Genomic DNA, 17,517 nt, shown 5'->3' with positions numbered 1-17,517 from the left:
ATCTGGGTATGCTCGACATTGGCAAATACTGGGGAGTTTTACAGGATAAAAAGAAATGGGATAGGGCTAAGCACAGGCAAAATCCTAGAGCATAACCTGCTTCAGTCTGCTTTACCACAGACAAAGGAATTCACCTTTCAGCAGGACAATAATCTACAACAATAACCTGCATCGAGTTTCTAGCCAGACGGAGGGTGATGTGCTCCCCACGTCACCGCGAATCTATAGTGTTTAAAATCACTGTTTGTAAAATGTTTCAACTTTTGATGACGTTATTGGGAGGAACTTTTAACTTAATTATTTTTCTACAAAACCTAGAAATGTGCCGTTTTAACATGTAGACGCTGGTATTGAGCTGGAGATTACATTTTAGTCATTTAGCAGACGCTCTTATCCAGAGCGACTTACAGTAGTCAATGCATACATTTCATTAAAAAAAAAATATCTTTTTTTTTCTTTCTCCGTACTGGTCCCCTGTGGGAATCAAACCCACAACCCTGGTGTTGCAAACACCATGCTCTACACCATGCTCTACTAACTGAGCCACACGGGACTACAGATGGAGATGGTGAAAATTAGGTTGAAAAGTGGTGGAATTGACCTTTAATAGCTGATGAAGAACCATTTAAGAAATAAGGAACATTATATTTTCTCTGTGTATGAGAGGAATCATGACCGACACAAACATTAGGAACACCTTGTTAACATTAAGTTGCAACCCCTTTTGCCCTCAGAACAGCCTCAATTCGTTGGGACATGGACTCTACAAGGTGTCAAAAGCGTTCCACAGGGATGCTGGCCCATGTTGACTCCAATGTATCCCCCAGCTGTGTCAAGTTGGCTGGATGTCCTTTGGGTGGTGGACCATTCTTGATATACACAGGAAACTGTGCGTTGAAAAAAAAAGCAGCGTTGCAGTTCTTGACACACTCACCGGTGAGCATGGCACCTACTACTACTGTACCCCGTTCAGAGATACTATTTTGTTTTTCAGATTCACTCTATGAATGGCTCACATCAATACCATTATCCCAGAAACCCTAGACCCACTCCAATTTGCATACCGCCCCAACAGATCCACAGATGATGCAATCTCTATTTCACTCCACACTGGCTTTTCACACCTGGACAAATGGAACACCTATGTGAGAATGCTATTCATTGACTACAGCTCAGTGTTCAACACCATAGTGCCCTCAATGCTCATCACTAAGCTATGGATCCTGGGACTAAACACCTCCCTCTGCAACTGGATCCTGGACATCCTGATGGGCCGCCCCCAGGTGGTAAGGGTAGGAAACAACACATCCGCCACGCTGATCCTCAACACGGGGGCCCCTCGGTGGTGCGTGCTCAGTCCCCTCCTGTACTCCCTGTTCACTCATGACTGCATGGCCAGGCACGACTCCAACACCATAATTAAGTTTGCTGACGACACAACAGTGGTAGGCCTGATCACCGACAACGATGAGACAGCCTATAGGGAGGAGGTCAGAGACCTGGCAGTGTGGTGCCAAAACCTCTCCATCAATGTGAGTAAGACAGAGGAGATGATCGTGGACAATAGGAAAAGGAGGGCCGAACAGGCCCCCATTAACATTGACGGGGCTGTAGTGGAGCAGGTTGAGAGCTTCAAGTTCCTTGGTGTCCACATCACCAACAAACTAACATTGTCCAAACACACCAAGACAGTCGTGAAGAGGGCACGACAAAACCTATTCACCCTCAGGAGACTGAAAAGATTTGGCATGGGTCCTCAGATCCTCAAGAAGTTCTACAAATGCACCATGGAGAGCTGACTGGTTGCATCACGCCTGGTATGGCAACTGCTCGGCCTCCGACCACAAGGCACTACAGAGGGTAGTGCGAACAGCCCAGTACATCACTGGGGCCAAGCTTCCTGCCATCCAGGACCTCTATACCAGGCCGTGTCAGAGGAACACCCTAAAAATTGTCAAAGACTCCAGCCACCCTAGCCATAGACTGTTCTCTCTGCTACCGCACGGCAAGCGGTACAGGAGCACCAAGTCCAGGTCTAAGAGGCTTCTAAACAGCTTCTACCCCCAAGCCAAAAGACTCCTGAACAGCTAATCAAATGGCTATTGCATTACCCCCCCACCCCTTTTACGCTGCTGCTACCCTCAGTTTATTATCTATGCATAGTCACTTTAACTCTACCTACATTTACATATTACCTCAATTACCTCAGCTGACCGGTGCCCCTGCACATTGACTCTGTACCGGTAGCCTCGCTATTGTTATTTTACTGCTGCTCTTTAAATATTTGTTTCTTTTATTTCTTATTTACTACTTATCAATTTTTTAAATTTGTATTTGTTTTTTATGTTTTTTTTACTTAGCAGGTATTTTTCTTAACTGCATTGTTGGTTAAGGGCTTGTAAGTAAGCATTTCACTGTAAGGTGAAACACCTGTTGTATTCGGCGCATGTGACAAATAAAGTTAGATTTGATTTGAATTGAATGGCACACATACACAATCCATGTCTCAAGGCCTAAAAATCCTTCTTTAACCTGTCTTCTCCCCTTCATCTAGACTGATTTGAAGTTGATTTAACAAGTGACATCAATAAGGGATCATAGCTTTCACCTGGTCAGTCTATGTCATGGAAAGAGCAGGCGTTCTTAATGTTTAATACACTTAGTGTATTTTTAAGCAATAAGGACCGAGGAGGTGTGGTATATGCCCAATGGAATATTCTTAGGCACAACGCAACATGTAGCATCAAAACCACACAAAACATTTTTAAATATCTCCCTACAAAGATCATAGACGGTACACAAGATAATGATCTCACAAGTCTGACCTAGCTTTTATTGATCTGTGTAAACCTAACTCCTTGTAAAATCTTTACATGCAACATACACAGATACTTATATTTTGTTTCTCTCAAGTCCATGCACTACTTATTTACAATTTACATAAATAAAACCAACAAACAATTCATTTAAATAGAGTAAGCAGAACAAAACAGAGAACAGTTGTTTCCTCTTTAGGTTTAGCGATACTTACTATCTGGAAAAGTGAATAGAAACTAATTAAGATTAAAGACCAGTAAACTGGTCACAAAACAGAACAGGTAGGCTACAATAGTACCATAGTAGAACCAGTGAAAACCAAGTGCATACGCAACAAAATAATGTTGAAATTGTGGCTACTGGTGGACAGCAAGACAATACAGTTCAGACAGAGGCTCTCATGACTGTGGGAGCCCCTGTTTTTACCCATCAAAGGAAGAGACAGAGCACTTGGTGAAAATGCATCACTCTAAGGATGAGATTAATCTCCTTGAATCTTCTACCTTCAGGAACTGGTCGGTGAGATCCATTTGTTAATGTGCTTGACTGTTTACGCACAATAATCAGCCCTCTAAGCGTTATCTGAGCTCTGTGTACAGGGTCCTAGCTTTTGCTCTCATCCCTGTCACATTACCAAGCTGAGGATGCTCCGAAGAGGGTCTAAAGTAGCCTGGTACATCAATGAATGTATCCATTGTTAGCCTAATGATAACAATAATAGTCCTGATATTCATGCTGCATAAATAAATGTATGTTGCTGTGGACTTCAGTGTTTTAAAAAAGCATTTGGACCAATGTTAAGGGGTAGAGACAAATCATCAAATTACAATATCATTTGTTTCTTAAGTCAATATATATATCATGAACCACAAGATCTCTCATGCATAGGTTTTTTTGAGAAACTTGCAAACAGCTGTATAAATTGAGGTCATTCCATGGTATAAGATGTGCTTTCCTTGAATTACGCTAATTGGTCAACAGCCACCCGCCAAAACTTTGAGTGATTGGTGCAGCAAAAAAGGATGACGCACGAATGGAGGCGGCCAGAGTGGGTAAAGGGGGATGCATTGCGGGGAGGGGCGGGTTGGGTTGTGTGACTGCTCCAGCCACAGAAAACACAAGGGTCACGAGCACAGTGCATGCAAGCAGCACATTTATTTATGACATAGCCTTACTCATGTTGTCTTATTTCATGTGACTGAGGTGGAGCAGGCTTTAAGTGTCAGTGAAAAATCTGATCATGTGCATTCAATGTAAAAATGTCAGTCAGTAAAAAACCTCAGTAAACATTCATTTAGACCACACCTGTCATAGTATACTTCTCATTACTAGCCAGGGAAATAATGTTTTCCTGTCTCCTCTCTTCCTTCACCGTAAACAAAGAACTGAACCAGATTTTCAACTTTTCAGTGTAAACATTCTCATCAAAAATGTAACATGTTCCCACTACCTCTATAAACATGACTCAAATAAGGACAAAGTGAACACTTGGCAGAAAGTGAGCACAGTTTCATCTAATAGGAGTGCTATCATTCAAAAATATTTAAACTGATACTGAAATAAAAGAAATATGCTTTGAATTTCCTATTTAGTATGTAATATATTAAAAAATAATAAATATTCTCTCCAAACTAAATGTCAGTCAAGTGTTTTGTGAATCATTCCCATAGTCCAGATTATTTTTTACCTTTAACTTCAGAAATTCTGCAACACATAAACCTTCATGAGAATGCCATAATATTCATTAGATATCATTAAATAAACATGTGATTTTAGGAACATTTGAAATAGTTCAGAGGGCAGCTGTGGGTCCTCTGTGTGTTTTCATGTGGTGTTGCATGCTCATACAAGTGGTAATAATACTGCATGATGTCATTTTACCAGAAATCAAGGATTACAACCTGCCAGTCTAATGAACTTCATAGTTCAATGGGTGCTGCAGCTGTAATCCCACATAGAATTCCATAACATATTGCTTCAACATCTTTTGTGCTAGTGCATTTCAAAATTGGTTTTCTTTAGGATGTGTCAAGTTCAGTATATAACATCATCAACTGCCATGATTATCTCAATGCAACTGTATAATGCAATGTCAAGCTGTTGTTTTTATTATCTTCAAAGGTATTCATTTATGTATTTTTTTGCCTTAAATTGTTGAATCCCTAAGTTGTTTTTGAAGGATGATTTTAAAGTATACCATGTTTTGCCTCTGGAGGAGTCTTTCCAGATAAGTCTGAGTACAGGGGGAGAGACATGAGATGGGAATATCACATCTGGGACAACGGGGAGGATGGGAAAGGTGCATGTGGCGGGTTGGGTTGAGGCCAGGAAAGAATGCAGACAGCCAGACAGGAAGACTACTGGTTAGTCCAATATTAAAGAAAGAATGCAGACAGCCAGACAGGAAGACTACTGGTTAGTCCAATATTAAAGAAAGAATGCAGACAGCCAGACAGGAAGACTACTGGTTAGTCCAATATTAAAGAAAGAATGCAGACAGCCAGACAGGAAGACTACTGGTTAGTCCAATATTAAAGAAAGAATGCAGACAGCCAGACAGGAAGACTACTGGTTAGTCCAATATTAAAGAAAGAATGCAGACAGCCAGACAGGAAGACTACTGGTTAGTCCAATATTAAAGAAAGAATGCAGACAGCCAGACAGGAAGACTACTGGTTAGTCCAATATTAAAGAAAGAATGCAGACAGCCAGACAGGAAGACTACTGGTTAGTCCAATATTAAAGAAAGAATGCAGACAGCCAGACAGGAAGACTACTGGTTAGTCCAATATTAAAGAAAGAATGCAGACAGCCAGACAGGAAGACTACTGGTTAGTCCAATATTAAAGAAAGAATGCAGACAGCCAGACAGGAAGACTACTGGTTAGTCCAATATTAAAGAAAGAATGCAGACAGCCAGACAGGAAGACTACTGGTTAGTCCAATATTAAAGAAAGAATGCAGACAGCCAGACAGGAAGACTACTGGTTAGTCCAATATTAAAGAAAGAATGCAGACAGCCAGACAGGAAGACTACTGGTTAGTCCAATATTAAAGAAAGAATGCAGACAGCCAGACAGGAAGACTACTGGTTAGTCCAATATTAAAGAAAGAATGCAGACAGCCAGACAGGAAGACTACTGGTTAGTCCAATATTAAAGAAAGAATGCAGACAGCCAGACAGGAAGACTACTGGTTAGTCCAATATTAAAGAAAGAATGCAGACAGCCAGACAGGAAGACTACTGGTTAGTCCAATATTAAAGAAAGAATGCAGACAGCCAGACAGGAAGACTACTGGTTAGTCCAATATTAAAGAAAGAATGCAGACAGCCAGACAGGAAGACTACTGGTTAGTCCAATATTAAAGAAAGAATGCAGACAGCCAGACAGGAAGACTACTGGTTAGTCCAATATTAAAGAAAGAATGCAGACAGCCAGACAGGAAGACTACTGGTTAGTCCAATATTAAAGAAAGAATGCAGACAGCCAGACAGGAAGACTACTGGTTAGTCCAATATTAAAGAAAGAATGCAGACAGCCAGACAGGAAGACTACTGGTTAGTCCAATATTAAAGAAAGAATGCAGACAGCCAGACAGGAAGACTACTGGTTAGTCCAATATTAAAGGTGTGGAGGGAGGTTAGAGAGGGTAATGTGAGAAAGGAGAGGGGGCTGAGTGTTGAGGGAGATGACTTTGCTCATTCTAATAGGGGTTAGTTGCTGTTGACAGGATTCTCATTCAACAGGGTGTGCCAGCGCTCTATCTTCTTGTCCTTGTTCTTCAGGCACTCATACCAGTGCTTCAGCCGCTCCCCTTTGGCTGTGATGCCCAGCTGGCACCCACCTACAGCAGACCAACAGGGAGGGAGAGGAGGGTGAGAGGGCTGGCACAACAGATGGAGACTTCAACAAGGTATAGTAGATCTCAAACAGATCTCCTATGGATCGTACCGATGTAATCGTTGGATTTCCCAATGTCGTAGTCCCACACTGAGATGTCCAGGGTCTTCTTAGCCAGGTCGCTGTGCTTGATGTCATAGCTAAATTCCTATAACACAACAACGGAGAAATCATCCCCCTCACAATATCCAATAAATGTAATTTACTTCGATACACAAATCAATACATTGATGTTTTGACAGGCATTTAAACATTAAAAGCCCAAACAAAGTACTGCTGTCAGATGGTTACTTCGGTCTTGTATTATTATTGCGTGGGACCAACAGGAAACTGACCTCGTTGTACTCTGGGTTTAGGGTCTTCTTCTTGATATTTGTTTTGTTCTTGGCCTTCTTCCCCATATCAGGTCTCAGGCATCTAACACATCATATAATAGATCATATTAGTTTGATGTTGTCATCCTGCATTTGGGGATAGGAAAGTAAATTGCAAAACAGATATATTCTGCTATGCAAATGAAAAGCGTTGACATAATTCCATTTGTATTGATTTTGAGTGAAAAAATTATACTAAACACTGGAAAAGTTTTGTTTGTAATGACGCCTGATAGGAATCACAGTGAAACAGACTGACATTTCGACAAATGGGTCAGAGTATCCATTGGCATCCATGGCGGCCAGGTGAACACAGCGCACCACACCCACGAGGAGACGATTCTGCTGGGTGCTGTACGTGAGGGAGATCAAGATACGACCACGCTCCTCCACATCTCCAACCTCCTTCCCACCCTGGACGAGAGAGAGATGGGGGAGAGAGGAGGGAAGAGCGACTTTTTTTTAATCATATCATTAAGACATGATTTGCATGAAGACACGTAGGGGTAATCTACATGCTCACACACGCAGGTCAAACACCAATACCTCATCCTCGTAGAGCGAAATGCCCCGAGCCCCTCCAGCTGTTGCAGTCTTCTTTGTCTGTGGAAAAATATGGATAAGGGTGGTCCAATCAAACATACAAACAAATGGGACTTTTACTGTATATTTATCAAATGTGTGTAGCATGTTAACGTACTCACAGGGACAACTCTCTCCAGACACACGTTGAAGTTTTTTTTCTGGTTGATCTTCAGTTTCTTCAGCGCAATGCGAGTTTCTCCGATAAACTCATTATGCCCAAACTTGTCCTCATCACAGACAGAGATCCTACATCAACCAAGATAGTACATCGATAATATTGGATCATAACGTCTATGGAGGAAATCATGTAAATTAAAACAATTAAGCCCTTAGATAAAACCACGGCAACAAATGTAGACAACAAGACAGGTTATCCTGATGTTTAGTGAACAGGCGTGTGTTGTTTCTCTGCTTCCAGTGTCCACCTGAGAGTCTTGCGCTGCATGTCCTCGTCTGTGAGTCCGTGGTAGACCAGGGTCTCGTTCCAGGCAGGGTTACGGGTGTTTCTCAGGGTCTTGGTGCGTAGCTTGTTGGACTGCAGCACATGAGAGTAGACACAATAAATAAAGATAAGGAACTCAATCAACTAGTCTTCAGCACTTCTATATCTGAGGCTGGAGAGAGGCAAGGGATCTTTATGTGTAGTACAATGGATAATCCTTACGGTGGCAGGCTTGAGCTAATGGGCGTGTATCCTAGAATAACACATTTCTCTGAATCATAACACATTTTTCTGAATCATAACACATACCATAACAAATACACAAACATATATTAACTCCCAGGTTGAAAATAAGGAAAGTGAATTCTATCACCTTACTGGCCCCTGGCAGTAGATGCAGCTTGACATAGGGATCAGCCAGTCCGTTCGAGTCCATGGGCTTCAGTCCCTGAGGGAAAGACAAGACTCTTTATGTCACCAGACAGGACAGCAGGGACCAGGAGCCCCTATTCAAGATGGGAAAGTAAACTACTGCAGCAGCAGCTTCTTAACACAGGCCACTTCAGTGTAATTGGCTCAGAGTGAGTGAATGAGTGCAGTAGGTGATACCTTGGCTTTGAGGATGCTGCAGTGGAGACTGTTGTTCTCCTGCTCATAAAGCAAGCTGAACTCCAAGCCGCCCAGAGTGGCTGAAACACACCCAGAACAGTCATTAGATCAGACAACAAACAGTGGAACACAGACACTACAGTACATATTATATAGAGGGCACTGGGTTGTAAATAGAGTCTAGACTAGGATTGATTCTCAGAGTATCAGAAAATATTGAGAATGTCTACAACCCTTTTCCTAGACAGCTACCGTCCTGTAGGTTTTCAATCCAACTCTAATCTAGTGCACTTGATTGTAATAATTAGCTGGTTGATAAACTGAATCAGGTTAGTTACAACTAGTGTGGGAGCGAAAAACCTACAGGAGGGTAACTCTCCAGGAACAGGGGTGGAGTTAAAACCTACAGGAGGGTAACTCTCCAGGAACAGTGTTGGAGTTAAAACCTACAGGAGGGTAACTCTCCAGAAACAGTGTTGGAGTTAAAACCTACAGGAGGGTAACTCTCCAGGAACAGGGTTGGAGTTAAAACCTACAGGAGGGTGACTCTCCAGGAACAGGGGTGGAGTTAAAACCTACAGGAGGGTAACTCTCCAGGAACAGGGGTGGAGTTAAAACCTACAGGAGGGTAACTCTCCAGGAACAGGGGTGGAGTTAAAACCTACAGGAGGGTAACTCTCCAGGAACAGGGGTGGAGTTAAAACCTACAGGAGGGTAACTCTCCAGGAACAGGGGTGGAGTTAAAACCTACAGGAGGGTAACTCTCCAGGAACAGGGGTGGAGTTAAAACCTACAGGAGGGTAACTCTCCAGGAACAGGGGTGGAGTTAAAACCTACAGGAGGGTAACTCTCCAGGAACAGGGGTGGAGTTAAAACCTACAGGAGGGTAACTCTCCAGGAACAGGGGTGGAGTTAAAACCTACAGGAGGGTAACTCTCCAGGAACAGGGGTGGAGAGGCCTAGTCTGCAGTTATTGAGATATGAGCTTCACGCCAGAGGGTAGAACAAAGAACAGAAAATCAAGTAATGAACTGATAAAGGAGAAATAAATAAATAATCCAACAGTAAATCTGCAGACTAAATGGACTGTAAACAGATGAAATAGGTTATGCATCCGTCCAAATATTAGAAACAGGAAATTCCATTAAAAACCAGCAGAATATTACTGTAATATCAACTAAAGGAAAAATATGACTCACAAAGGAATACATTTAGAAGATATCCCACTTCAAACAGAATATGAAAACATAGAAGTTAAATGGGATTCTATGCATGGATGTTTAGGGAGGGTGAAACTGGGATCATACTAATAATCAATAGTTTTAAATCTATCATCCCCCTCATCTAAAACAGTAAACCTCCAACAGCTCCAAACCACCACATTGGTTGGGAGGCCAGCTTTTAAAGCCTGTAGTTCTAGTGGCCTGTGTACTTAAATCTCTCTGACTCCAATCAGCCTCTTTAGCTATTAGACATCACTGAGCTAATACGCAACATTTCAAATGGCAGGAAAACATAAAGCACAGGAAAGTTTAATATTAGATTAGGGCGAAAATGCACACATTTAATTAGTGTAATATAATGCTATCTACAGTAACTAGATGCAAACAAATAATTAGGCCTACAGAACCAGGACATCTGTGAGTAGATTTAACACTGATTTAGTCAGCAGCAGTTGAGCTATTGAAACCAGTCTGTACCACAGAACCTGGCTGTCCTAGCACTGCCAACTCCATAGAGAACCAGAACCAATGCTATTTCTTAGGGAACTATTCAAAACACAAGGGAAATCTAGATCCCATCAGCGCTCTCGTATCCCAAATAATGTGTTCTGTTCTAAATTCCCGGACCTCCATGAAGTAATTTAACGCCTCATCCCCCAGGGAGCAAGGAAAGCCCATTTGAGGCATGGAACATGACGTACGACTGTCGTGACTCGATTCCCATCACGCAAGGGAGACATACACACAAATTGTTCCATTACAGAGTTTATGTCTCACCATTGAATTGTTTACATTCTCTTCTACTTTACTTCCAAGATATTGATTCACATGCTTGGATAATATACGGTCGGTATCGTATATCATCTCCAATACATCTCCATGAATTCTACTAGGATGCATGCTGGCTGCTAGTATTATTAGATGATTGATATGCTTAGAACCCTACAAAGGCCACCAACTCAGAGGAGTAAGAGATCAAGCATGGAGATGCTACAACAGACTGGGTAAAAGTGTCTGCTGAATGACTATGTAAACAAATAGAAATACAAAGAGCAGACCCACAGGGCACCCACAGGTTGAATCAACATTGTTTCCACATCATTTCAATGAAATTACATTGAACCAACGTGGAATAGACATTAAATTGATGTCTGTGCCCAGTGGGGAGTCTTTATACACTGAGTGTACAAAACATTAAGAACATCTTCCTAATATTGAGTCTATTTAAGCAATACGGCCCGAGGAGGTGTGATATATGCCCAGTAAACCATGACTAAGGGCTGTTAGTACACTCAGTGTATGTTGACTTAAAACAGTCTGGAAGCCATAGAGAGAGAGATCACTGAAGTCTTGAGTAAGGTGGAAATCCAACAATAGACACATAGCCCATATTGAAGAGGTCTAGCTGGAAGGACAGGCTGGTCACTTACTGGCCTCATCTGAGTCATAGCTGTTTGCATCCTCCTCCTCAGGCGGAGGGGCTTGTTGTCGAGCAGGAGGGGGGTTGTAGGTGGTTGGCTGTCTCCTCTCCTCCCGCACTGCAGGAGGCACTCTCTCCTCCACTGGAGCAGCGCTAGTGGAGTAGCCACCTCCCTCCGTCTCCAGCGGAGCTACAACCATAACCATGATAATGATTAGTGTTCTTATGTGCTGATGGACACCACATATTTCTATCCTCTATAGATGCTAAGTGTGTGTCAGTGTCAGGGCTGGCCTGGTGATGTGGGTCCATCTTTGCCCTACCCTGCTGGGCCGATGCTGCTGGAGGGGGCCTGGAGCTCTGGACTGGAACAGCCTTCTGCAGCACCACTGGGCTGTTCTGAGCACCTCCCTCATTGTAACCATGAACAGTCCCACCAGTGGCCATGCGAACATCTGACGGCTTAGGGGCCACAGGTGGTTTGCCAGCATGCCCCAGTTCCTCTGGTCCTGCTACACACATGAACAAACGTGCGCACACACACACACACACACACATCAGTGTATCACTGAGACTGCCCTGCAGTGGAATCCATATGGCTCCCTAGTCTCTGAATCCTTTTAATGTTGCAGATTTTCCATTGCACAGGCATTGACCTACATACAGTACAACAAACTGTGGCAGGCAACCTTGATCACTTCCTAAAGCCTGGATTTGATCTCTACCTTTTCCCAGCTTTCTTTTTTGAGGATATCTTACTGTAATGCTAATGGCACTGCTGCAAGTGGGAGCAGATTCTATGCCACCTCTCTTTTCAGAGCCCCCTGGAGGTGCCAGCCTTGCCCCAGAATGTACTTCCCACTGCTTAAGTCAACCCACCCACCCCTGGATCTGGCTGTCTGAGAGGAGGTGGCAGTGCTCATTCTGGGAAACAGACCTGGGCTTTAATGGTAATGCTGACAAATGAATCATTCAAATAAATGTTAGGAGTGACTGGGAGCCAGTGGAGGGCCCAACATCTGGTGATGTTTGTCTGTTTAAACTGGTGAGACGGTGCATTGAGATGGTGGCTATAGGGTTAATGACTGAATGACTCAACTGCTCCCTGCTGGCTAGGAGCCTGACTCTCCTCTGGACCTGGGAGACAGGCAGCACAGGACACTGATTCTCACTCACACCTACACTCTTATTTTTGCCCTGTCAACTGTATCGTTTTGTATAAGACTTCAGTCATATTGAACGTGGTACATGTTCATGGATTAAGACCTCTCCTGAGTGTGCATGGCCCACTGAGATATGTTCCCAACAAAACAGTATTCATAGTCGACAACATCAGTAATGAACAGTACAAAAGATAAAACAAATAAAACATTGTAGATACTGTTCGGGCTTTCTATCGCTTTTATCTTTCAAGTCATTTTAGAATAGAATATTGACTTCAGGACAACATCATTCCCATTTACCTATAATTAGTTAGCTGAATGGGTTTTATTCTGCCTGGCCAGCTACTGAAAACAGACCATGTCTATATCTACTTGGCCACTCTCACAAGCCAAGAAAGCAATCAACCTGACACAATGCCCACTCCCACTGATCCGTGTGGCCTGCTTACCTCTGGCCTGTGCCTGTGGTCGGGGATGACCAGCTGCAGCCCTGGGGTCAGATGATGCTGTCTCTGGGGCTCGCTGGGCACTTGACTCTTTGGACTTGGAGATGGGCATGGGCGAGGGCAGGAACTGCTTAGGAAAGCCTTTAAAGAACCAGGCACCAGATCGCTTCCACACCTAAGAGATGATTTAGAATCTTTCATCTTTATTTGGATCCCCATCAAGCTGACGCCATGACAACAGATAGTCTTCCTGGGGTTCGTAGATAATGGCCTGCGTCATATAAGCTTTAACCTTGACACCAACAGTACAGTCACTGTTAATCTCCCTGATCCCTCTGTCTCACAGAAGTGAATCATCACTCTGTATCTTTCACCCACCACGTCTTTTAATTCACTATGACACATAGCGTAACGTGTCATGCTATGACATATCCCTGTCACCCTGTGTGTCTCGCAGAAATACTCACCTCTCGCTGTTCGCTGCAGATCTTGCAGAGCCACACAGAGCGCGACCGGCTGCCGTTCTGCACTCCACACTTGGTGCACATGTGCTACAGGAGAGAAGACACAGGTTCACAAAGAGGTATTAATGTTTACAATGTCACAGATATATTACCATTTCCTTTCTCAGGGTCAATTGTGGCCTAACATGGTCCGTAATGGTTCAATACAGCAAAAGCAAAGCGTCTTTGCCATCTATAGGAAGGGGCCAAAAGCCAATCTTTCCAACCCCCCTACCTTTTTGCAGTCCTCACAAACCACTGAGCTGACCCCTGGAACACCCAGCTGCTCCCCACACAGCAGACAGCGGTTCACCCCGTCCCCACACACCGTCTTCTTCATGTCATCTAGACGGTTCACCAGGCGCCTGCAGCAGCCAGGACAACTCTCATTACAGCCAATTACCAGTAGAACATCCATGCTCAGTTGGGTAAATGTGGTAATAATAGTCCAACTGATTGAATGATGTGTGTGTAATTCTATCATCTTGTCCAGTAATTTTGCAGAGTTGAGATTTAACAACACTGAGGTTGGCAGTGCAATGGAGTTCCAATCCATTAGCTCAGAATGTCTCTTTAGTCCTCACCCGATTCTCTCCTGCTCCATGGCCTCCATCTTCTCAGCGCGGGCGATCACACCGTTAATGATCTCCTTCTCCTCATCAGTCAGGTCCGGAGCGCCGGGACCAGGCCTGGCCTGGTTGGTCCAGTTGCCCCTGACAACCACACAGGAAAACTGTCTGGGGCTGAGGCACCCATGCTGCATGCATGCATTTTTAGCTCGTCAGGGTCACACACTCAGACATACAGTGAGAAATAAAATGTATATGCAAAATAACACTCAAACACAAGAGTGGACAAATTGACAGAGGTATACAATAGACAGAGAGACAAAGTAGACAGAACGTAATACAAAAAATACCATAATGGCCTAATGCACATGTGCACATTGTGCAAACACCCTTCATTACCTGTGTCCAAAACATATGTGAACATACAATAATTCAGGAGTGAATATACATTTACCTGTACATACACTAGATACACTCTAAATACAATCAAAAACTAGAATAGTAGATTGAAACAGTGGAGAGGGTGGGGGGATGAGGTAGACGGGGAGATGGAGGGAGAGCTTTTCTACTTACTTTTCCTTATCACTGAGTCCCAGCCAGGGCAGAGATTAAAAGGAAGCAGACAGAAGAGGAGAAAATAAGTTGGTGCCTGGGAATGCATGGAAGGGTTAACAGCACCATGCAGCAGGCAATTGACCCACACAAAATGCTGTTTGGATGACCCAACTGCTGGGTTGCAGGCATTGGGTCTCTTAGTTGGGTTCGCTTCTTTAAAAAAGTGCAAGGTAGTGTTTTTTATGCTGGATTATTGAGATATGTCCCAGGGGTTAGATCATAAGAATGGAGGCGTGGCTTAGTAAGGGTGTAGCTTTCAGATGTTAAGTTATTTTTAGCCACCCGTGAGAGCAAATGTCATTCCCGTTCATATGTTCAGTTGTATTGTTATTACGAATTAAGGTTGGACACTGATAGCTTTAATGAGGCTTACACACGTGTAGGAGTCCCTTAAGAGCCTATGCAAATCCCAATGTTGGGATAGTTACCACTTTAGTACGTAATGTAAATAGTCATGTTATATTATAATATGTCATGTTTGAAAAATATACATTTGCAGTGTACAAACATTTTATTTGTATTTTTGTTAATCTTTTTTCTCCCCAATTGGTAGTTACAGTCTTGTCTCATCGCTGCAACTCCAGTACGGGCTCAGGAGAGGTGATGGTCAAGCATCCTCCGAAACACAACCCAACTAAGCCCCACTGCTTCTTGACACAATGCCCACTTAACCCAGAAGCCAGCTGCATCAATGTGTCGGAGGAAACACCGTACACCTGGCAACCTTGTCAGGGTGCACTACGCCCGGCCCGCCACAGGAGTTGCTGGTGCACAATGAGACAAGGACATCCCTGCCGGCCAAACCCTCCCCTAACCCGGATGATGCTGGGCCAATTGTGCAACGCCCCATGGGTCTCCCAGTCGCGACAGAGCCTGGACTCAAACCCAGAATCTCTAGTGGCACATTTAGCACTGCAATGCAGTGCCTTAGACCATTGCGCCACTCGGAAGGCACTGCAGTGTACAAACTTAACATGATGAATAGGTATGACATTTGCTCTCATGGATGGCCAAAAATGATGTAGAAAGCCATGCTCCTAAAAAGCCCCGCCTCTTGAAAATTACATTAAAAAGAACCAGCTGCTGGGTCCACCCAGTATGAAAATAAATAAAAACTAAATTGATGGTTAAATTAACCCATGTTTGGGTAATCCCAACAACTCAACATGTTGGGTTATTCACACAACCCAACTGGCTAGGTCAAAATAACTCAAATAAATAAAACATATTTTTTTTAGAGTGCAGAGATAACAGCATGGTGCTTAGTGTACCCTGTTGTTCTGCCACCCGTGCTTACTTGGCATGCATGCTCATCTGCCTATCGTTGGGCACCCAGCGGTCCGAGCTACCGCCCATCACTGCGTTCGTCATGGCTGCTGCACTATCACACTCTGCAGGTGGACACGCAGATAAAGACAAGACACACACACACACACACAGTTACATGATAAATTATACATATAAGAAGGAATTCTTAGCTACAGATACTCTTTGTCCTAAATCACTTAGGCTAGGTTTTAAGATGAGCATTTAATTCTCTGATTCCTTCATTGGAAACAACATGAACAATTTTCATCTTGTTCCTCACTATGTAATCAACATAGTCACACATGAAATTATTATGAGTTAGATAATCATAATGAATTGTTTATTAAAAGTTATCTCATCTTTACCACAACTCAAATCAATACATCAAATCCATGCAGGAAAGCATAACTAACTGTCAATTGATCAAATTGACGGTCACATTTAATCTTCCCTGCTTAAGCAGCACTAACTTCCAATCAAATCAAATGTTACTGACTTCAGCACTAATATTGCTGCCCTCTCAGCAGGCAGAGCCCTCTGTATGCTAAGAGTGTGGGCCAGGAGATTCACTGACCTCAGATTGGCTTGTCATCAGACATACTTATTCTATTTGATGTAAGAGTCTGATACTGATACAGTACATTACAATAACAATAAGGGCTATGAATAAGGACAATATCAACCGTGCCTTTACGTGATCTGTGTAAAACTTTACAGTAACCATCGATAAACCATGTCTCCCAATGTCTAGCCAAATCTTACAGTACAACTAATGTTTATGATCCACAGGGATGCAACCACTGAGCAATTTAATCGAATGGAACAATGTGACAGGAAATTACAGAAATCAATAGGAGTGTAGAGAACTGAAAGTACCTGTATGCGCTCAAAGCTCCCGAGGGCCACCACCAGGCAGAGCGGGGAGCGACACCCAACTAGCAACAGGGTGGGTCCTCAGGGAATGAGCAGGGTGGGTAGGGAGGGTCAACAATCCTCTTTCCACAGTAGCCTGGCTCAGATAGAGGCTCCTCCTTCGAAAGCTGATGATAGCAGGGAACTGAGACATGTTGTGGCATGATTAGAGAGAGCGAGGGTAAGACAGAAAAAGAAACTGTGAGGGAAAAAATCTATAAATCTCATTTGTCTTCAGTTTGCTACAAGCGATCACTCCACAGTAGCACTCCAGAACATAGCTAGAAGCGAGAGAGAGAGGGGGGGAGGGGAGAAGAGAAAAAGAGAGAGGGGGAGGGGTAATTCTGATCTACAGTATTAACTCCTGTAACACTTACATTTATTGATCATTCAAATCACCTGCAGAATGCACAACAAACAATGAGTACTACTGTATATAAACTGTAGGAGGATGCCTTTATAGTATTAGCCTGGAACCTGTCTCACTACCCTGCTAAAAAAAACAGCATAGACCAGCATTGGCTGATCACAGCATACGCTGTGTTTTGGACACTGGTGACCAGCATACCAGCATAAACTGGTCACCAGCATCAAAGTGCTTAATTATTAAAGACAGTACATCACGTAGG

At 43.3% G+C, this 17,517-nt stretch overlaps 1 protein-coding gene across 3 annotated transcripts in view; it reads right to left on the bottom strand.

The window, feature by feature from the left end:
* Window positions 1–2,804: 2,804 nt before the first annotated feature.
* LOC115164487 (rabphilin-3A-like) overlaps window positions 2,805–17,517 on the bottom strand; it is a 59,010-nt gene continuing 44,297 nt past the window's right edge. For all 3 annotated transcript variants that reach the window (XM_029717019.1, XM_029717020.1, XM_029717021.1), the window contains exons 2-19: window positions 16,853–17,033; window positions 15,966–16,059; window positions 14,627–14,638; window positions 14,069–14,197; window positions 13,720–13,849; window positions 13,449–13,532; window positions 12,985–13,156; window positions 11,696–11,884; window positions 11,383–11,562; window positions 8,730–8,809; window positions 8,494–8,568; window positions 8,104–8,213; window positions 7,798–7,924; window positions 7,640–7,696; window positions 7,353–7,507; window positions 7,055–7,136; window positions 6,771–6,867; window positions 2,805–6,663 (exon numbers count right to left, since the gene is read on the bottom strand). In XM_029717019.1, coding sequence (XP_029572879.1) covers window positions 6,533–6,663; window positions 6,771–6,867; window positions 7,055–7,136; window positions 7,353–7,507; window positions 7,640–7,696; window positions 7,798–7,924; window positions 8,104–8,213; window positions 8,494–8,568; window positions 8,730–8,809; window positions 11,383–11,562; window positions 11,696–11,884; window positions 12,985–13,156; window positions 13,449–13,532; window positions 13,720–13,849; window positions 14,069–14,197; window positions 14,627–14,638; window positions 15,966–16,039 — 1,884 coding nt within the window. In that variant the 5' untranslated portion in view covers window positions 16,040–16,059; window positions 16,853–17,033 and the 3' untranslated portion in view covers window positions 2,805–6,532. The remainder of the gene's footprint in view (window positions 6,664–6,770; window positions 6,868–7,054; window positions 7,137–7,352; window positions 7,508–7,639; window positions 7,697–7,797; window positions 7,925–8,103; window positions 8,214–8,493; window positions 8,569–8,729; window positions 8,810–11,382; window positions 11,563–11,695; window positions 11,885–12,984; window positions 13,157–13,448; window positions 13,533–13,719; window positions 13,850–14,068; window positions 14,198–14,626; window positions 14,639–15,965; window positions 16,060–16,852; window positions 17,034–17,517) is intronic.

Source organism: Salmo trutta, chromosome 27 (genome assembly GCF_901001165.1).
Source record: "Salmo trutta chromosome 27, fSalTru1.1, whole genome shotgun sequence".
NCBI classification, from domain to species: domain Eukaryota; kingdom Metazoa; phylum Chordata; class Actinopteri; order Salmoniformes; family Salmonidae; genus Salmo; species Salmo trutta.
Note: the sequence above shows the minus strand (reverse complement) of the source record. Positions and strands in the feature narration are given on the sequence as shown.